Source organism: Oncorhynchus nerka, linkage group LG28 (genome assembly GCF_034236695.1).
Source record: "Oncorhynchus nerka isolate Pitt River linkage group LG28, Oner_Uvic_2.0, whole genome shotgun sequence".
NCBI lineage: Eukaryota > Metazoa > Chordata > Actinopteri > Salmoniformes > Salmonidae > Oncorhynchus > Oncorhynchus nerka.
This window is the reverse complement of record NC_088423.1, coordinates 84112499-84133920: the sequence shown is the minus strand read 5'-3', so window position 1 is coordinate 84133920 and position 21422 is coordinate 84112499. Positions and strand designations below refer to the sequence as shown.

General features: G+C 43.4%; 3 protein-coding genes across 4 annotated transcripts; 1 reads left to right on the top strand and 2 right to left on the bottom strand.

Annotated features, from left to right (window-relative positions):
- Positions 1 to 596: 596 nt before the first annotated feature.
- Positions 597 to 2706, bottom strand: LOC115113784 (leukotriene B4 receptor 1-like). Its single transcript, XM_029641771.2, has one exon. It carries the CDS (start codon positions 2585 to 2587, stop codon positions 1529 to 1531), a length of 1059 nt encoding a protein of 352 aa, XP_029497631.2. The 5' UTR covers positions 2588 to 2706; the 3' UTR covers positions 597 to 1528.
- A 368-nt stretch (positions 2707 to 3074) lies between these two features.
- LOC115113783 (leukotriene B4 receptor 1-like) lies at positions 3075 to 4501 on the bottom strand. Its single transcript, XM_029641770.2, has one exon. The coding sequence runs from the start codon at positions 4448 to 4450 to the stop codon at positions 3377 to 3379; it is 1074 nt and encodes a 357-aa protein (XP_029497630.1). The 5' UTR covers positions 4451 to 4501; the 3' UTR covers positions 3075 to 3376.
- A 4944-nt stretch (positions 4502 to 9445) lies between these two features.
- Positions 9446 to 21051, top strand: LOC115113785 (E3 ubiquitin-protein ligase AMFR-like). 2 transcript variants are annotated; one of them, XM_029641773.2, is made up of 14 exons: positions 9446 to 9642; positions 10248 to 10635; positions 10733 to 10825; positions 11182 to 11346; positions 12482 to 12634; positions 13332 to 13372; positions 14990 to 15122; positions 16517 to 16650; positions 16897 to 17007; positions 17187 to 17389; positions 17583 to 17689; positions 17934 to 18068; positions 18283 to 18473; positions 19004 to 21051. In XM_029641773.2, the coding sequence occupies exons 2-14, from the start codon at positions 10348 to 10350 to the stop codon at positions 19152 to 19154; spliced, it is 1905 nt and encodes a 634-aa protein (XP_029497633.1). In that variant the 5' UTR covers positions 9446 to 9642; positions 10248 to 10347; the 3' UTR covers positions 19155 to 21051. The 2 variants fall into 2 exon arrangements, with proteins under 2 accessions (XP_029497633.1, XP_029497634.1); XM_029641774.2 differs by having other exon boundaries at positions 9446 to 9791.
- Positions 21052 to 21422: the final 371 nt, after the last annotated feature.

Genomic DNA, 21422 nt, shown 5'->3' with positions numbered 1-21422 from the left:
CGAAGAGGTGTTGGTATATTGCCAATATACCATGGCTAAGGGCTGTTCTTAAGCACAACGCTTTGCGGAGTGCCTGGACACAGCCCTTAACCGTGGTATATTGGCGATATATCACAAATCCCCGAAATGCCACATTGTTATTATAAACTGGTTACCAACGTAATTAGAGCAGTAAAAATAGATGTTTTGTCTTACCTATGGTATACAGTCTGATATACCATGGCTGTCAGCCAATCAGCAATCAGGGCTCAAACCACCCAGTTTATAATGGTCTTTGAAACACTTTCAACACATTTTTTCAGTGATATTTTTTTTAATAAGTATTTTTTCATTTAAATAAACGAATAAAGGGCTCCAGAGTGGTGCAGCGGTCTACGGCACTGCATCTCAGTGCAAGAGGCGTCACTACAGTCCCTGATTCGAATCCAGGCTGTATCACATCCGGCCATGATTGGGAGTCCCATAGGGCGGCGGCACAATTGGCCCAGCGTTGTCCGGGTTCAGCCGGGGTAGGCCGCCATTATAAATAAGAATTTGTTCTTAACTGTCTTGCCTAGTTAAATGAAGGTTAAATAAAAAATATAAAAAATATGGCATGGGGTACATACACATGTTCATTGACTTCAACTATAACAATGAAATGATCAGTATGAAGACAGTTGGAAAGCTCAGTATGACAGGAAGAGGCTGATATCTGTGGTTGCCGTTATCATGAAGGCTAAAGCTGTGGGTGAAATATATTCTATCCAGATCAGGAGGGTCTAAAATAAATGTATTGAGGCAAGGCCTCAAGATAAGCAGCTGAATACATACAGTACACTCAGTCATTATACTCATATCATATAGCTTCAGACAAACGTATACAGTGACACTATGTTCTTTTTTTCTATGAAGCTCTTTCTTCTGTGGCACATGGAATATAAAAACATTTGAGCATGAAATGAGCATTATACCACAACTGAAAAATGTGTCTAACACAGTGGGCCTACATAGAAAAATGTGTCTAACACAGTGGGACCTACATAGAAAAATGTGTCTAACACAGTGGGCCTACATAGAAAAATGTGTCTAACACAGTGGGGCCTACATAGAAAAATGTGTCTAACACAGTGGGGCCTACATAGAAAAATGTGTCTAACATAGTGGGACCTACATAGAAAAATGTGTCTAACACAGTGGGACCTACATAGAAAAATGTGTCTAACACAGTGGGACCTACATAGAAAAATGTGTCTAACACAGTGGGACCTACATAGAAAAATGTGTCTAACACAGTGGGGCCTACATAGAAAAATGTGAATATGTTAAAAAGTATTTCAAAAGTTAATTCAAATTCACCACAGGTAAAATTATATACAGAACCTATTTTAATGTTTTTATGTGCATTATGTTTGACGTAAACATTACTAACAATTGCTCTTCTACATTTTAAGTTAGTTAACATATAGAAACAATGTGACAAATCAAACTTTGTAATTTACACACAAAAATCTTTATCAAAACCATATGATAAACATCATTTTCAATCTCAGGAAGAAACGTTTTCACATACATTTATAAGTACATCCATTTGTTCCTTAGGCTCTGTAACACACTGGGAGCTGTGGCTCTGTGTCTGAGAGATGCTTGGTCTCTTGGTCACAAAGGACAGTTCTTTAGTCCCCTCTCCGGGAGCTGTGCTTGAGATATGCCGGAACAATTTCTGAATGCCTGTCTCCCTCAGAGAACTCCGGAACTTACGAGCCACAAACACATAGAGCAAAGGGTTGACCGAGCTACTGATGAACACGAGCGCTCCAGCAATGAAAGTCATGGTGGTTCTGACACTCTCTATACGCGCTGCGGCCTCTCGGTGGGAACCCTTGATGGTGAGGATGACGAGGGAGAGCACGTTGCCGACGTGGTGAGGGGTCCAGCATAATGCGAACACCACTACCATGCTTGCAATCAACCCCATGGACTTACGCTTGGACTTAAAGGTAATCTGTGCGATGCGGCTGTAGAGACAGCTGTAGCAGACCACAAGAATGCAAAAGGGGACAGCAAAGCCCACCAGCGTCTCCAGTAGAACACACACTGCCTCCTGGCCGTCTGAGGTGTAGTCCCTGTACAGGCAATGCTCCTCCCCAAGGTCCCCCTCCACCACCTGGGTGGGAAAGACCGGGGTGCTGAATAGGAACGCAGCAGCCCACAGAACAAGAAGAACTTTCTTCAAGGCCTTCTTCCTCCTCCAGCCGGCTGAGGCAAAGGGGTGTCGCACAGCTACAAAGCGCTCGACACTCATGAGGGTGATGAGGAAGACGCTGCTGTACATGCAGGTGTTGATGATGTACACCATGGCCTTACAGGATACCTCCCCGAACACCCAGGAGCGGGCCAGGGAGTAGATCCACAGGGGCAGGGTGATGAGCACCAGCAGGTCTGCAGCAGCCAGGTGGAGGATGAGCACCACGGTGTGGGAGCGCTGCTGGACGTGCCTCAGGATGGTCCAGATCACCAGAAGGTTCCCCGGGACCCCCACCAGGAATGACAGGCCCAGGATCACACAGGCCACCACTGTCCCGCCAGGAAACTCATCAGGAGCCATGGTGGACTCTGAAGCTGAAGACAGCTGATGATCGAACGGTTCTGGTTGATGCTGCCGATCGCCTTGCCTCACCTCGCATTACGTGCCTTCTATCTGGTGTACATACTCAGACAGAAAAAAAGTGCTGCACCAGCAAGCTTTCACTTCCCTTTAACTTTGCTGAGGAGAACAGGAAAGAGGTTGGTTTTCACAGAGCCATCATTCTGTGAGAGACATAGCACTGAGTCATCCAGTGGGTCCTTATTGTGGCACTGTCTGGAAAAATATATCTTCTGAGATATTTTAAGAGTTCAAACAATTGTATTGACCACAAATTACTTTTATTGAAGTCATATGAACTTTATTGTGAACTTTATTGTGATCAAATAGAGTAAGGCAGTGTGTTATTTTATGTAACATGAATGTAAATACAAAATAAAGGTTAAATCAAATAATATTCAAGGAATTGTAACATGACCATGAATAAATGTTATTTAAATTATACCACTTTATGAGCAAATGCAATCGCTTTATTGTGTTGAAATAGTCACAATTGAATTACTTGTGTGAGCTTTTCTCACCGTATTTCACAAGGGCCACAACAATATCTACATTTTGTACCATGATCATAAAAATACAACTGTTAATCAAACTTCTAGATTCTAGACATATTTATTTCTCATCAATGCTGACATCTGAATCAATGATCAGGTCACAGTTTTCATTTGACATTTTAGTCATTTAGCAGGCGCTCTTATCCAGAACGACTTATCCAGAATGCTCTTATCCAGCGCCACCATCTCTATAGTCCTACATGGTAGTTATGTCTGTGGTATTGTTGCAGTCTGGCCTTACTGAGGACATTGTGTTTTCTGATCCTATTGTGTTGCCAGATCCTATTGTGTTGCCAGATCCCCTTAGCTTGGAGGAGGTGTGTGAGGAGAGTTCCTGGAACAGCCTGACCATGCGGGACTCCTGGAGACTGCCCTGGAAGTTCCTTGCAGCGAAGGAATAGAACACAGGGTTCACAGAGCTACTAATGAAGGCCAGCGCTCCAGAGATAAACACTATTGCAGTCTGGGCCACTGAAACAGGCACAGCATCATCTGGATCCTCTGTCAGGATGCTGACTAGGTCTACAGTGTTGAGGACATGGTGAGGAAGCCAGCAGAGAACGAAGGCTACCACCACACTACTGATCAGAACTGTCGACTTCTGTTTGCTGCTGCCGAAATGCATTGTCCTCAGGTGTGTTGCTACTAGACAGTAACAGACAGCCAGAGTGGAGAAGGGGACCACGAAGCCCACCAAGGTCTCCAGGCATAAGAACACCACCTCTTGGGCCACTGAGTTGTACTCCTTGAAAAGACACTGCTCAGTCCCATTGATCTCATCCATAGAGCTGGTAAGAATGGATGGGATCCCTAAAAGGAAAGCCAGAACCCAGATAGCCACTAGAGCCTTGTCCATAATTGCCTTGGTCTTCCAGCGCAACATCTTGAACGGGTACAGGATGACAAGGAAGCGCTCGATGCTCATGAGGGTGATGAGGAAGACGCTGCTGTACATGCAGGTGTTGATGATGTACACCATGGCCTTACAGGATGCCTCCCCGAACACCCAGGAGCGGGCCAGGGAGTAGATCCACAGGGGCAGGGTGATGAGCACCAGCAGGTCTGCAGCAGCCAGGTGGAGGATGAGCACCACGGTGTGGGAGCGCTGCTGGACGTGCCTCAGGATGGTCCAGATCACCAGCAGGTTCCCCGGGACCCCCACCAGGAACGACAGGCCCAGGATCACACAGACTACTGATCGCCCTATGGTTGATGTTTCATTAAACAATGCATCATCATCGTCTGAGATGGAGGAGCCCGAGCTCTTCATTTTGCACTGCAGTCAACTGCTGTTTCCTAAGAAATAATGATTTTGTCTGGGGAGTACTTCCTTATATCACCCTTGGCCTCGAAAGCAGTAACGGTCACTTTACTTCTGTAATAAAACAAACAAGGGTTTCTGTCTGAGTGTGACAGGAAAACAATGTGGTTAGCTAGATGTGACGAAGAAAAATTAACGTTGTTAAATATTTTATGTATTTTGCATTGTATTTATTTTTTACAGTAGATTATGTATGCCTTCCCCATTACAGTTTATACAATAATTATTTTTAGTGCGTGAATGCATTGTGTTGGGCATGTTTTACAGTCGTGGCCAAAAAGTTTTGAGAATGACACAAATATTAATTTTCACAAAGTCTGCTGTCTCAGTTTGTATGATGGCAATTTGCATATACTGCAGAATGTTATGAAGAGTGATCAGATGAATTGCAATTCATTGCAAAGTCCCTCTTTGCTATGCAAATGAACTGAATCGCCCAAAAACATTTCCACTGCATTTCAGCCTGGCCACAAAAGGATCAGCTGACATCATGTCAGTGATTCTCTCGTTAACTCAGGTGTCAGTGTTGACGAGGACATGGCTGGAGATCACTCTGTCATGCTGATTGAGTTTGAATAACAGACTGGAAGCTTTAAAAGGAGGGTGGTGCTTGGAATCATTGTTCTTCCTCTGTCAAGCATGCTAACCTGCAAGGAAACATGTGCCGCCATCATTGCTTTGCACAAAAAGGGCTTCACAGGCAAGGATATTGCTGCCAGTAAGATTTCACCTAAATCAACCATTTATCGGATCATCAAGAACTTCAAGGAGAGCGGTTCAATTGTTGTGAAGAAGGCTTCAGGGCGCCCAAGAAAGTCCAGCAAGCGCCAGGACCGTCTCCTAAAGTTGATTCAGCTGCCGGATTGGGGCACCACCAGTACAGAGCTTGCTCAGGAATGGCAGCAGGCAGGTGTGAGAATCTGCACGCACAGTGAGGCAAAGACTTTGGAGGATGGCCTGGTATCAAGAAGGGCAGCAAAGAAGCCACTTCTCTCCAGGAAAAACATCAGGGACAGACTGATATTCTGCAAAAGGTACAGGGATTGGACTGCTGAGGACTGGGGTAAAGTCATTTTCTCTGATGAATCCCCTTTCCGATTGTTTGGGGCATCCGGAAAAAAGCTTGTCCGGAGAAGACAAGTTGAGCGCTACCATCAGTCCTGTGTTATGCCAACAGTAAAGCATCCTGAGACCATTCATGTGTGGGGTTGCTTCTCAACCAAGGGAGTGGGCTCACTCACAATTCTGCCTAGAACACAGCCATGAATAAAGAATGGTACCAACACATCCTCTGAGAGAAACTTCTCCCAACCATCCAGGAACAGTTTGGTGACAAACAATGCCTTTTCCAGCATGATGGAGCACCTTGCCAAGAGGCAAAAGTGATAACTAAGTGGCTCAGGGAACAAAACATCGATATTTTGGGTCTATGGCCAGGAAACACCCCAGACCTTATTCCCATTGAGAACTTGTGGTCAATCCTCAAAAGGCGGGTGGACAAACGAAAACCCACACATTCTGACAAACTCCAAGCATTGATTATGCAAGAATGGGCCCAGAAGTTGACAGCATACCAGGGCAGATTGCAGAGGTCTTGAAAAAGAAGGGTCAACACTGCAAATATTGACTCTTTGCATCAACTTCATGTAATTGTCAATAAAAGCCTTTGACACTTATGAAATGCTTGTAATTATTCTTCAGTATTCCATAGTAATATCTGACGAAAATATCTAAAGACACTGAAGCAGCAAACTTTGTGGAAATTAATATTTGTGTCATTCTCAAAACCTTTGGCCATGACTGTACATTTAAAAAAAAATATTTAACCAGGTAAGTTGAGAACAAGTTCTCATTTACAATTGCGTCCTGGCCAAGATAAAGCAAAGCAGTTCGACAGATACAACGACACATGGAGTAAAACAAACATACAGTCAATAATACAGTATAAACAAGTCTATATACAATGTGAGCAAATGAGGTGAGAAGGGAGGTAAAGGCAAAAAAGGCCATGGTGGCAAAGTAAATACAATATTTACATTTACATTTACATTTAAGTCATTTAGCAGACGCTCTTATCCAGAGCGACTTACAAATTGGTGCATTCACCTTATGACATCCAGTGGAACAGCCACTTTACAATAGTGCATCTAAATCTTTTAAGGGGGGTGAGAAGGATTACTTTATCCTATCCTAGGTATTCCTTAAAGAGGTGGGGTTTCAGGTGTCTCCGGAAGGTGGTGATTGACTCCGCTGTCCTGGCGTCGTGAGGGAGTTTGTAGTTTTGCAATGGAAGAATGTGCAAAGTAGAAATAAAAATAATGGGGTGCAAAGGAGCGAAATAAATAAATTAATTAAATACAGTTGGGAAAGAGGTAGTTGTTTGGGCTAAATTATAGGTGGGCTATGTACAGGTGCAGTAATCTGTGAGCTGCTCTGACAGTTGGTGCTTAAAGCTAGTGAGGGAGATAAGTGTTTCCAGTTTCAGAGATTTTTGTAGTTCGTTCCAGTCATTGGCAGCAGAGAACTGGAAGGAGAGGCGGCCAAAGAAAGAATTGGTTTTGGGGGTGACTAGAGAGATATACCTGCTGGAGCGTGTGCTACAGGTGGGAGATGCTATGGTGACCAGCGAGCTGAGGTAAGGGGGGACTTTACCTAGCAGGGTCTTGTAGATGACATGGAGCCAGTGGGTTTGGCGACAAGTATGAAGCGAGGGCCAGCCAACGAGAGCGTACAGGTCGCAATGGTGGGTAGTATATGGGGCTTTGGTGACAAAACGGATTGCACTGTGATAGACTGCATCCAATTTGTTGAGTAGGGTATTGGAGGCTATTTTGTAAATGACATCGCCAAAGTCGATGATTGGTAGGATGGTCAGTTTTACAAGGGTATGTTTGGCAGCATGAGTGAAGGATGCTTTGTTGCGAAATAGGAAGCCAATTCTAGATTTAACTTTGGATTGGAGATGTTTGATATGGGTCTGGAAGGAGAGTTTACAGTCTAACCAGACACCTAAGTATTTGTAGTTGTCCACGTATTCTAAGTCAGAGCCGTCCAGAGTAGTGATGTTGGACAGGCGGGTAGGTGCAGGTAGCGATCGGTTGAAGAGCATGCATTTAGTTTTACTTGTATTTAAGAGCAATTGGAGGCCACGGAAGGAGAGTTGTATGGCATTGAAGCTTGCCTGGAGGGTTGTTAACACAGTGTCCAAAGAAGGGCCGGAAGTATACAGAATGGTGTCGTCTGCGTAGAGGTGGATCAGAGACTCACCAGCAGCAAGAGCGACCTCATTGATGTATACAGAGAAGAGAGTCGGTCCAAGAATTGAACCCTGTGGCACCCCCATAGAGACTGCCAGAGGTCCGGACAGCAGACCCTCCGATTTGACACACTGAACTCTATCAGAGAAGTAGTTGGTGAACCAGGCGAGGAAATCATTTGAGAAACCAAGGCTGTCGAGTCTGCCGATGAGGATGTGGTGATTGACAGAGTCGAAAGCCTTGGCCAGATCAATGAATACGGCTGCACAGTAATGTTTCTTATCGATGGCGGTTAAGATATTGTTTAGGACCTTGAGCGTGGCTGAGGTGCACCCATGACCAGCTCTGAAACCAGATTGCATAGCAGAGAAGGTATGGTGAGATTCGAAATGGTCGGTAATCTGTTTGTTGACTTGGCTTTCGACATTGACCCCCCTCCACCACCCCTTTTTTTGACCTAACTCTCTTGCACTGGCTCTACGCACACTCAGTAGACTCTACCCACACATACTACACTGACACTCCAACACATACACACACACACTACATACGCTCAAACACACACACATGCATATTGACACCACACACTCACACATAGACACACTTTCACACTTTTTCACTCTTCACATGCACTGTTGCTACTCTGTTTATTATCTCTCCTGATTGCCTAGTCATTTTTACCCCACCTACATGTACATATTACCTCAACAACCTTGTACCCCTGTACATTGACTCGGTACCGGTACTCCTTGTACATACTGTAGCCTCGTTATTGTTAATTTATTGTGTTACTATTTTTCTTTAGCAAATTTTTTTCTTACTTTTTAACTCGGCATTGTTGCAAGTGAGCATTTCACGGTAAAGTCTACGCTTGTTGTATTTCGCTCGTGAAAAATAGCATTTTATTTGACATAGGGTTGACTCTTTTCATTGTTATTATTGATTACTCTACTGTATTGTTGAGGAAGCTAGTGCATAAGCATTTGACTGCACCTTTTATACCTGCTGTAAACAGGGTTTGTCATGAATTTTTATTTTTTTATTATTAGATTTTTTGGATGGGTAGGTTACGTTCTAAATGTAATGTATTACAAACTTGTCATCAGTAATGTAACTAGGATAACACAAACTCAGGAACATAATCTGATTACTTTCACAGTTAACTATAATCCTAGTTACATTACTTTTGGATCACTTTTTCCTCAAGAGTCAATAGAATAAAGATAAAATGATCCATCAAACTCCTTTGGTGTGTCAAACTTAATCTTGCACTTTAAAAAAAATGTAGAATTGAAAGTCATTGAGAAAACAGAAAGATGTCAGAATTAATTTTTTTGCAAACATCCTTTCTGAATAGAAATGTAATCCAATAAGTAATCATCTAGTTGATTGCAATATTTTTGCTGGTAAAGTAAGGGATTTTACATGTAATTGTTTTTCCTAATTAGACATGTAAAATGATTACGTGTAATCAGTTACACCCCAACCCTGATTTTCCTGGACAACATTGCACTTGATAGACTTTTCTTTTGAAAGTTGCTGTGATGACGCTCAGAATTTCATGTCCTGGGTCTCCAGCATAGATTGTTTTTCTCCAGCCTGAGAGAAATAAACAAGATGTCGTCAACATATGCCGCGTTCACACACTAGACGGAACTAGGAAACTCGGAAACGTCCGACTTACTAACTGGTTGAAGTTATACACGTGCCGCGGCCAACGACTAAGCAAGATGGAGATTTCCGAGTTTCCTAGGTCCGACTAGTGTGTGAACGCAGCAATAACCACGGATCGGGGAATTTTAACGTAGTCTACTGTCAACCTCAACAAGGGGAAATTGGATGTTGGACATGAAGTTAGCTAGTTAATGTCAAATTGATTAATTTGTAAGTTGAGTGAAATGTCTTTGCTAAAATTTTAACCAGACTGGTTCGGCGTATTTCATAATCATCAGCTAGCTAACTAGCTAGTTGCTAATGCTAGCTAGTTAGCAACCTCTACCGAGTACGGAAACATCAGATAGACTCTGGGACAGGTAACGTTAGCTAGCTAGAGAGCTTGGACTTTTTAACTAGACAGCCAGCAAGCTAAAGTGCTCATTTATAAGCAATATCAGGTCCCCTATAGGAGTTTGTTTTATTTGAACTATACAACATTGGGTAGCTAGCTAGCTGTCAAATCGTGTAGCTAACAGCTAGCTAGCTTCCATGCAACATTAGTCTAGCACTCACTAGTTAGCTGGACCAAAACGGGCGTTGTTTTGATTGCGGTGGCTAGGTAGATAGCTAGCTAATAACAATATGAACTTAACTAGCAAGTTTAGCTGCTCAGCTAGCACTCTACAACTGTCTCTGGCCAGTGAAACAACACTAGAAACTAGTACTAGACAGAGGGCTTGTTGCTCAGGCTTACTACCGTTACACTAACTAGCTAGTTCCATGCATTACCATTACCTACAGTAGCGTTATTAATTTGTTTTCCTTCCCTGCAGGTTGTTGACAGAGCTAAGGTGTGGTGAAAAACAGTGTCAAGCCTATTAGGCCTAACTTCACAAGTCTTGTGTGTGAGACACCTCCAACATTAACATTCCAATGCCTCTGCTGTTCCTGGAGAGGTTTCCCTGGCCCAGTCTGCAGACCTACACAGCGCTGAGTGTGGCTCTGCTGGCTGGAAGCATCTTCAGCGCCTACACTACTGTGACAGAACAGGGGTTCGGGGTTCCAGACATGGACGAGCCTCCACCACCTGCACCCTTAGTAGGGGATAATAGAGGCGGCCTAGGCCTAGAACATGTGACTAGCGATGATGTTGTGGGTGCAGAAACAGAATTGGCGACCACTGTTATGTGGTACCTGGTCACCGACAGTCTCTTTGTATGGGTAAGTCTTATTCAAGATAGGCTCAACTCAGCCAAGCATCAAATATTGTTGTTATGTTACATGGTTGCTAAGTGGTCTGCTCTTCTCTACTCCTCAGGTGTTGGTGAATACAGCTTGCTGTTCTCTGATGTTAATTGCTAAGATGATCCAGTGCATGGTTTTTGGGCCCCTTCGAGTCAGTGAGAAGCAGGTGAGGCTTGGAGTTGTGGTGGTAACTTAATAACTGATATTTGGGATAATTTGATAAGCCTTGTGTGTACTCACATGTCAACATGGTACTTGCATGTTTTCTCAAGTGTTTGCTTTTTGGCATGTCACCTTATTGAAGGTTAGGCATCTAACTGTTTATGTAAACTATAGTAGAAATGTCCACAAATAGTCCACAAAACAAGATCTTATCATTGAAATCTACACTGGTGGTTTGAGTCTATTAGTGTACTCTGACCACTCCATCCATGTTCTAATGTCTTGACCTCTCCTCTCTCCACCCCTCTCTCTTCCCATCTCCTCTCCTCTCTACTCCACTCCCCCCCTCTCTCTCCTCAGCACCTTAAGGACAAGTTCTGGAACTTCATCTTCTATAAGTTCATCTTTATCTTCGGGGTGCTGAACGTTCAGATGGTGGAGGAGGTGGTCATGTGGTGTCTGTGGTTCTCTGCCCTGGTCTTCCTCCACCTCATGGTCCAGCTGTGCAAGGACCGCTTTGAATATGTATGTCTCATCAACCTCTAACAGTACATTTGTCATTTAGCAGACGCTCTTATCCAGAGTGACTTACATTGGTGCATTCATCTTAAGATCGCTTAACACTTTACTGTTGTTGTCTTTATGAATGCATTCATAAAGCCTTTATAACAGCTATAAAACATTTGTCATGAGTAGTTTTAAATAATTATGAGTAACGGCATGATATAAAGGTTCAATTCATTAAAAATAAAAATAAATCTTCTAAATCTAGTTATATTGGGTAACAAGTGCTATTACACAGTATGCATGACAACTTATTAGAGCACTGAATAAAAAACTGAAATAAGGAAATGACAAAATGTAGATGGGCCCACCCACTGTACTGTAGAGAGAGACCTTGTTGACTTGTTTACACTGTAAACGTATATACTTATGTTAGATGCCAGTGATATGACGCTGTTTGCTATACATTCAGTCACAGTGACTGCCATAGACCGGGTCTCTTTCCGGTCCAGGCCAGACCTATTAATAAGCCTAGTTCTTGCTGTATGTATGTAGGCCAGGGTCTTAGGTTTAGCTAATGTTTCAGTCACTTCATAGACTCAAACTACAGAGTGGGGGACTACAAAAAAACTAAGATGAACATTTAGGTAGTGTGCTGTAGCTGTAGGAAAACAGAACATCACACCATATTGTGAAGAATGACATCTCTCTGTCTGCAATCAATGGATGTTAGGTTTGACCCTTATCATATCAGCTGACATGGTACCTGTTGTAATGCTGTACTTTGTTGCTGCTGTCTGCAGTAAAAGTTAGATGAAAGGCTGCATAATAAGCCTGTATGTGTCGCTGTACCTGTGTCAATATTGTTGTGTGTCACTAGACATGTTATTTGAGCATGTGTTAGTAGTACAGTATGGGGCTGCAGTGAAACTGCCCAGATAAAGCTTACCTCTTGACCAAAAACATGCTCAACGGGAAAGTTCAGATACCCATGAAGTCTGCAACCACCCCTAAATTGTTATTCTGTGTGTCGGCTCTTTGTATGAAAGTACAAGTTATATGTAGGTGTGCGTGTCCGTCTACATCTGTGATTAGTAATCTCTCTTTCTGAATGAGTGTATACAGTAGGTTAATGTGTACCTGTTCCCCCTTGCAGCTGTCCTTCTCTCCCACTACTTCTATGAACAGCCATGTGCGTGTCCTTACCCTACTGGTGTCCCTGCTGCTGGGCTGCTGTGGTCTGGCTGTGGTCTGTGGTCTGCTGGGCGCTGCCTATGGCATGCACACCCTCTCCTTCATGGCTGCCGAGGTGAGGACCTAACCCTAAAGAGTTCACCAGCATGTAGTCCTAATAAACGGAAATTAGTTACCTCTGGTTCATTCAGAAATTCCTATGGGGAAAGAATAGGGTTTTGGAATAGACACCGAAAATAAGGTCTGAGGTTAACACAGACTTAGGATATGTTATACATTTTGTTCTATGAGAAAATATCAGTCAGTTAACATGACCTTTATGAATGATGAAACATTTGTGTTTTTTCTGATTACGTAAATGTTTAAAAATTCTCAAAAGGTGACGTTAGCTGATGAAGATTCTTATAGAACAAAACGTATCAGATCTCCTAAGCCTGTGTTTACCACAGACCTTATTTTAGGCATTTATCTAAAGACCCTATGAAAACTCTGTTAATTTCCCCATAGACTTTTTCCAACGAACCATGGCAGAGTTAGTGCCTACAAAAAGACCCCCTTACTATTGCTCTCTATTGGGCGGAGAGTATTGGTGTAGACTAGAGCAGGGCTGGCTGAACCTCATGGGGAGTTGGGACTACCATCCTGCAGGAGTTTGTTCCAGCTGTTGTTTTATTGTAAGTTACAGTAACAAGGAGGTTTACTCAGTCACAAATTAGTATTACGTCATTGTCATCAGTTACATTTGTTTCCCACAAAAAAAAGGATGTATAAAATACTTATGTATAATTCCTATGTCTTTCTCTGTCTTTCAGTGTCTGCTGGTTACTGTGCGGTCTGGACATGTCATCATGAGGTAAGACCCTTCCTTGCAGAATGCAGACCCTCTTGCACTGCAACACAGATGACATAGCGGATCTAGAATAAACCAGCAAACAAAAATTGAGTTTGCTATTCACAAGAAGCATTGCCTGATGTGAACCGTGCCTCGAACGAAAGAGATCTCAGAAGACCTAAGATTAAAAATGGTTGACTTGCATAAAGCTGGGAAGGGTTACAAAAGTATCTCTAAAATCCTTGATGTTCATCAGTCCACGGTAAGACAAATTGTCTATAAATGGAGAAAGTTCAGCACTGTTGCTACTCTCCTGAGGAGTGGCCGTCCTGCAAAGATGACTGCAAAAGCACAGCGCAGAATGCTCAGTGAGGTAAAGAAGAATCAGTGTGTCAGCTAAAGACTTACAGAAATCTCTGGATCATGCTAACATCTCTGTTGATGAGTCTACGATACGTAAAACAATTAACAAGAATGGTGTTCATGGGAGGACACCACGGAAGAAGCCACTGCTGTCCAAAAAAAACATTGCTGCACATCTGAAGTTTGCAAAAGTGCACCTGGATGTTCCACAGCGCTACTGGCAAAATATTCTGTGGACAGATGAAACTACAGTTGAGTTGTTTGGAAGGAACACTATGTGTGGAGAAAAAATGGCACACCAACATCAACCTCATCCAAACTGTAAAGTATGTTGGAGGGAGCATCATGGTTTGGGGCTGCTTTGCTGCCTCAGGGCCTGGACAGCTTGCTATCATTGACGGAAAAATTAATTCCCAAGTTTATCAAGACATTTTGCAGGAGAATGTTAGGCTATCTGCCTGCAATTGAAGGTCAACAGAAGTTGGGTGATGCAACAGGACAACGACCCAAAACACAGAAGTAAATCAACAACAGAATGGCTTCAACTGAAGAAAATACGCCTTCTGGAGTAGCCCAGTCAGAGTCCTGACCTCAACCCGATTTGAGATGCTGTGGCATGACTCAAGAGAGCAGTTCACACCAGACATCCCAACAATATTGCTGAACTGAAACAGTTTTGTAAAGAGGAAGGGTCCAACATTCCTCCTGACCATTGTGCAGTTCTAATCCGCAACTACAGAAAACATTTGGTTGAGGTTATTGCTGCCAAAGGAGGGTCAAACAGTTATTAAATCCAAGGGTTCGCATACTTTTTCAACCCTGTACTGTGAATGTTTACACGGTGTGTTCAATAAAGACATGAAAACGTGTAATTGTTTGTGTGCTATTAGTTTAAGCAGACTGTGTTTGTCTATTGTTGTGACCTAGATGAAGAGCAGATCAAATTATTTGACCAATTTATGCAGAAATCCAGGTATTTCCAAAGGGTTTACATACTTTTTCTTGCCACCGTAGGTTTCTTCCTAGGTTCCTGCCTTTCTAGGGAGTCTTTCCTAGCCACTGTGCTTCTATATCTGCATTGCTTGCTCTTTGGGGGTTTTAGGCTGGGTTTCTGAATAAGCACTTAGTGACAGCTACTTATGTAAAAAGGGCTTTATAAATACATTTGCTTGATTTGTGGTATGTACAATTCAAAAGCATCGGTGCAAAAATGTCCAAATAAAAAGGCATTATTGTGACCAGGGAAGGGTTCTGACTAAGTCTGTTTCTCTGCAGGTACACCATTCACCTGTGGGATCTGAACCACCCAGGCACCTGGGAGAGTAAGGGTTCCTACGTCTACTACACTGACTTCATCATGGAGCTGTCTATGCTGTCCCTGGACCTTATGCACCACATTCACATGCTGGTGAGTGACGGAGCACTACGGGCTGGTATTAGTAAGGGAACTAACTGAATGGGTAAGAGCACCACCAAGAGGCCCACAAGATGGCTGACTAAACTAGCCTGAATTTAAAATAAGGGCTTTATCTCAATTTGTCTTTCTTCGATTCCTTGCATTCTATCTCCTCGCCTCCTCAACTGTATTGGAGGAGAAGGTCCATGGTGTCTCTTCTCAGATGATGAGAGTAATCGAGGAAAGATTAATTGAGAGAGAACCACAGTATTCAGTTAGATGAAAGTTGAGTTTGATCTTAGAGCAGTTTTAACGTTTGACTCCGGTCTCCCCTCAGCTCTTTAGTAATATCTTAGAGCAGTTTTAACGTTTGACTCCGGTCTCCCCTCAGCTCTTTAGTAATATCTTAGAGCTGTGTTTAACGTTTGACTCCCCTGTCTCCCCTCAGCTCTTTAGTAATATCTTAGAGCAGTTTTAACGTTTGACTCCGGTCTCCCCTCAGCTCTTTAGTAATATCTTAGAGCTGTGTTTAACGTTTGACTCCGGTCTCCCCTCAGCTCTTTGGTAATATCTTAGAGCAGTTTTAACATTTGACTCCGGTCTCCCCTCAGCTCTTTAGTAATATCTTAGAGCTGTGTTTAACGTTTGACTCCGGTCTCCCCTCAGCTCTTTAGTAATATCTTAGAGCAGTTTTAACATTTGACTCCCATCTCCCCTCAGCTCTTTAGTAATATCTTAGAGCTGTGTTTAACATTTGACTCCCCTGTCTCCCCTCAGCTCTTTAGTAATATCTTAGAGCTGTGTTTAACATTTGACTCCGGTCTCCCCTCAGCTCTTTGGTGATATCTTAGAGCTGTGTTTGACTCCTGTCCCCTCAGCTCTTTGGTAATATCTTAGAGCTGTGTTTAATATTTGACTCCCCTGTCTCCCCTCAGCTCTTTAGTAATATCTTAGAGCTGTGTTTAACGTTTGACTCCGGTCTCCCCTCAGCTCTTTGGTAATATCTTAGAGCTGTGTTTAACGTTTGACTCCCATCTCCCCTCAGCTCTTTAGTAATATCTTAGAGCTGTGTTTAACGTTTCACTCCAGTCTCCCCTCAGCTCTTTAGTAAAACCAAAAATATCAATTTGGCCACTGCACTTTAGCAATACATATGAAAAATGCGTGCTTGTCAGGAAACAGATGGGCTCAATTTCCACCATGCACTACTTATAAAGGCTGTGTTTAACGTTTGACTCCAGTCTCCCCTCAGCTCTTTAGTAATATCTTAGAGCTGTGTTTAACGTTTGACTCCAGTCTCCCCTCAGCTCTTTAGTAATATCTTAGAGCTGTGTTTGACTCCTGTCCCCTCAACTCTTTGGTAATATCTTAGAGCTGTGTTTAACGTTTGACTCCTGTCCCCTCAGCTCTTTGGTAATATCTGGCTGTCCATGGCCAGTCTGGTGATCTTCATGCAGCTGAGGTATCTGTTCCATGAGGTGCAGCGCCGCATCCGACGCCACAAGAACTACCTCCGTGTCATCAACAACATGGAGGCCAGGTCTGTCTACTGACCAGCCTACTGATGGCTCTCACTGTCTTGTATATAATACATCCCTACTGCTACTTATTAGGTGATGGGTGGTGTTCTTTCACTCTTAGCTGAGACTCAGTGTATGAAGCTGTAGCAGTATGTGTTGTGTGAATCTAGTCTCTCTGCTTTCTTATGATGGGCTATCTAGCTGTTAGCTATTCATGAGACTAGTGCAGTTGTTGATCTAGATTTGTTATGCTCTTTACCTCTCAGGTTTGCAGTGGCCACAGCCGAGGAGCTGGTAGCCAACAGCGATGACTGTGCCATCTGCTGGGACACCATGCAGACAGCACGTAAACTGCCCTGCGGACACCTCTTCCACAAGTAAGAGACTGACCCAGCCACCTTTGCACCTCTAAAATCCCAGGAGTCATTATTTCCTCACACTTGATCGAATGTGGCATTATGTGGGTGATGTTTTGATTGACACTAAGAGTATTGTGTCTGTACCTGTGTTTGATGCGTATCTGTGTACATTAACGTTCCTGTTTGCTATTCCTCAGTTCCTGCCTGCGGTCGTGGCTGGAGCAGGACACGTCGTGTCCAACATGCAGGATGTCCCTGAACATCAGTGGTGATGGAGGCCCGGCCAGAGGCCAGCAGCAGGGGGCTGGCCTCCCACTGGAGAACAACCTGGGCCCTGGGGGCCCCGCTGCAGACGCCAGACCACACCTCAACCAACACAATCACTTCTTCCACTTTGATGGTAAGGCCATACAGACTTGTTTTACAACACAGGTGATCTCACTGAATGGACTACTCTATTGAGTATGGTTGATGATGATGATGAGTTCTGGCATATAACATGTTGATAGTCACATAGACAGACATCACACTGTTAGACATTTCTTATAGTGCACATTTCAGGTAGTGATTATTGTGGCGATGTCTCCTCCCAGGCTCCCGCATCGCCAGCTGGCTGCCTAGTTTCTCAGTAGAGGTGATGCACACAACTAACATCCTGGCTATCGCTCAGCAGGCCAACAACTCTCAGCTCAACACCATGGTGAGTCACAGCCTTACTCTAATCCCCTCCCGGGACACCAGGGGATTCTCCTTTCAGCATGTTTTTTAGTCCTGGACTAGGTTTAATCCTTCCAAGAGGTCTCGCAAGCATCATCTGAGCTTTGAAGATTGTTTTTACACCTGCCCTTCATCAACAGCTTTGTTTTCAATGTATTCATTGCAGCAATATGACTTAACTAGAATGGAGGTGGCTGCTGGGTAACATAGTGTTCTACTCCCCACAGGCCCATCAGATCCAGGAGATGTTTCCTCAGGTTCCCTACCACTTGGTGCTGCAGGACCTGCAGTTGACCCGCTCTGTGGAGGTCACCACCGACAACATCCTGGAGGGACGCATCGTGGTGCCCTTCCCTGCCCTGGTAGGTCCTCCGGTTCAGTTCATTGGGTATTTTGGCCATGGTGGTCCACATATAGACCCCAGAAGGCCTACACTTTCCCCTTGTGTGTGATTGTTCTGAGGGTTAGGCAGAAAAAGAGAGGGAATGAGTTCAGGATCTAGTCAAATGTGTTTAAAGGTGTATACTGTGGTGTTAACTGGTGTTGATTAAAGATGTCTTGCCTCTCCCCCTCCAGGCGGCTGAGCGTTCCCCCGTGCAGGTGAACCCAGCCCCAGAGGAGGGGGCAGGAGCCAGTGGGGGGGTGGATACTGCTCCCAGAGAGCTGAACAGCCTGGAGGTCAGAGGGAGCCGTTTCTCCAAGTCTGCAGAGGAGAGACAGAAGATGCTGCTACAGAGGAAGGATGAGCTGCTGCAACAGGCACGCAGGTACTGTACTGTCACCACCGGCAATACTAGACCAGTCTGTCAAACGAAACGGGTGTATTCAGTGAGGGGAAACCTTCCCAGCTTTGCAGATAGAAATATAGCCTACCCTATTCAACTTCGCAGACAATCATATCTTATTACGCAATCAATTTCTGTCTGAATGTTTTGCAACGTGACCAGGCATCCTGAACAGGCCTCAGCTGACAATCTTTTCAAAATAAGAGTCTTCTTAGATAAGAGCAAACACCTGTTGCTGTCTTGGTGGTGGTTTCGTGTCTGTTAGGTCAGGGTTCAGTCACTGGCCCTTTTACTGAGTAACTACAGTAGCAGAATAGCTCTATTGTAACTAAATGACTGAGATCACTGTTATGTTTATAAGGACACACCATAGCAAAAGTTTAGCAAAATGAAAGTTTCTTATTGGACTGGTACAGACAGTTTCTCCCTGCGACTCTCTGTTTCTGAGCATTTCCTTCTGTTTCGTGTCTGCTGAACACAACCCACATTGACCTCAATTCATTTCCCCACAGGAGATACTTGAGAAAGAGCCCAGAGGACGAGGAGGACCTGCCCACTCTGGAGGAAGACGCCCCTGTCTCAGACGTGACCATGCTGAGACGCAGGACCATGGCAGCAGCTGCAGAGAGACGCATGCAGAGCCAACCAGACCCTGCTCCCTGAGACTATACTGGACTGTAAACTCCCACTTGGACAGTCTCGCCTCGAACCCACACCTAATGCCCTTGGAGTGTCCACCAAACTCCTCACGTCCCACCTAAGAGGCACCTCCAACGAAAGAGCTCTTTACATTATATGATCAATGGAATTACCTAAATAAAAACATTACATTACAAAGTGTTACAAGAAGCATGGGCTTTGGCTGCACATGGCACAGGGGCTCTGCTGTTTTAGGCTACCCTAGTGAGATATGAGAACTGGGCCTTGGGAATGGTACCAGCCTCCTCTGAACTTTCACCAGGCACCAGAGGCTCAATTGGACATGGATCACCAGCGTTTTAAAGGAGTGGTGGGTGTCTGTCTGTCTGAGTTTCTGAAGTGCACACCTGTCATCACATAGCTCTAGCCCCCCAGCTTCACTAGACTTACCTGCCATTCTCTTTACTGGCCATGATGGGGAAGGAACGAGCATGGCGTCACAGTCCGAGGATGCTGCTGAGGTTAGTTAGGGTTTGTTAAGGTGCTGTTTCTACATACAGCTCATAGTGTAATGGAGTGGGACATAGTTTGTATTGGTTTTATTCAACAACAAAAATATTTGTGTTATAATGAGCTATTGATATCATGGGTTGGGTTGATAACATACTGATGTTATTTTATAAGAATGGAGTGAAAACTGTGAATTAAGAGTAGGTTTAATAGATTAAAACATTGTGAAGCTTTTTTAAAATTGTAATTAAGAGAATGTCACTTAATGTCACTCATCGAAATATGAATGTACTTTATCCACAATGCTGCAGAGAGAGAGAGTAGAAGAGTTTAAATTCTGGGCGTTGTGGAGACCTGGTTGTTAATAATGTGTTAAATGTCACATATCCACCCAAGAAAGAACACTATCTAAATAGGAAGATGTAATATTTTTGTCTCCTGACAGACAGTAAAACTCTCACCAGTACAGAGTTATAGAGTGGCTCCCTGACCTCTAGGTCAACCAGTGGTTTCTATCTGCAGTCTGTATACCTCTAACACTTCCCAAAACATACCTACACTGTATTAAACATCCATTGATAGAGGTACAGAAGACTGTATGGGCTCAGAGGAGTTGGGTTGAGGTTTGAATACTGATGAACCTATCTGATTCACTCACTCACACTCCATTCCTACACTCCATGTACTGGTAGGTTCATTCTTGCAGACGATATGTAGGCCTGTGTTGGATTCTTGCAGACGATATGTAGGCCTATGTGTTGGATTCTTGCAGACGATATGTAGGCCTATGTGTTGGATTCTTGCAGACGATATGTAGGCCTATGTGTTGGATTCTTGCAGACGATATTTAGACCTATGTGTTGGATTCTTGCAGACGATATGTAGGCCTATGTGTTGGATGTCTTTGATAACTTGAGGCTTTTTAAAGTTGAGTGGTAGATATGCATGAATCACAATGGAATGCTTTAGTTTACTTTTACCCCAAAGAACATTGATCCCATGAACTTCCACATGATGCAGATTTCTTTCTTTGAGATGTGCATATTTTTGTGTCTCTTTCAGCTTGTTTCATCTGTGGGATTGTAAGAAGTTTCTACTAACTGTTTCAGAGATGCACCTCTTGTTAAAAACAAAATACACTAGTCAGTTTTTCATTGTTTAAAGCTATTGATCAACTCATATTTTCATATCCATGTCATATTTTTATATTCATAAGGGGTTATTTTTTAACCATTGTATATTTAATCTTAATCAAAAACATGAATTAATCTTTCGGACTGAGCTTTCCTCATATTTTGTGCCTAAATCAAGAATATATGGTTTGATTGTGTAAATAATGTAGTTTTTGTAAGAACTGCTCAAGTAACATGAACAAATGATCAATAATAAACATATCTTCTCTACAACCAAACTAGATTTTCTTTGCTTCCTGTGGATAGGCCATGTACCCCTAGGGGTCCTAATACCCCAGGTTGGGAACCACTGCTCTAGATATTGAGTAATCTCTTTCTAGACAGATGGGTTGCCTCCCAAATCAAATCAAATCAATGTTACCAGTGAGAGAGTTTGATTCAGCTGAACCACAGTGCACCGTGCTATGCAGTGAGGGAGGAGCACTCTTCTCAAATGGAACAGTAATCTGCTCCGCTCGGTCATGTTGTCAACAAGGCAGCATGATGCATTGTTCAGAAACCTACATCCTCTTTAACCAATTTTTTTTAGCATTTTCTAACTTTTGCATTTGGATTGCAGATAGTGTTTTTATCAAGAGCAATAATTTTT

Excerpts from the sequence above, each read along its gene's own strand:
- LOC115113784 (XM_029641771.2), bottom strand. The coding sequence starts at position 2,587 with ATGGCTCCTGATGAGTTTCCTGGCGGGACAGTGGTGGCCTGTGTGATC.
- LOC115113783 (XM_029641770.2), bottom strand. The coding sequence starts at position 4,450 with ATGAAGAGCTCGGGCTCCTCCATCTCAGACGATGATGATGCATTGTTT.
- LOC115113785 (XM_029641773.2), top strand. The coding sequence starts at position 10,348 with ATGCCTCTGCTGTTCCTGGAGAGGTTTCCCTGGCCCAGTCTGCAGACC. Across the intron at positions 10,636-10,732 it reads CCGACAGTCTCTTTGTATGG|GTGTTGGTGAATACAGCTTG; the intron begins GTAAGTCTTATT and ends TCTACTCCTCAG. Across the intron at positions 10,826-11,181 it reads TTCGAGTCAGTGAGAAGCAG|CACCTTAAGGACAAGTTCTG; the intron begins GTGAGGCTTGGA and ends CTCTCTCCTCAG.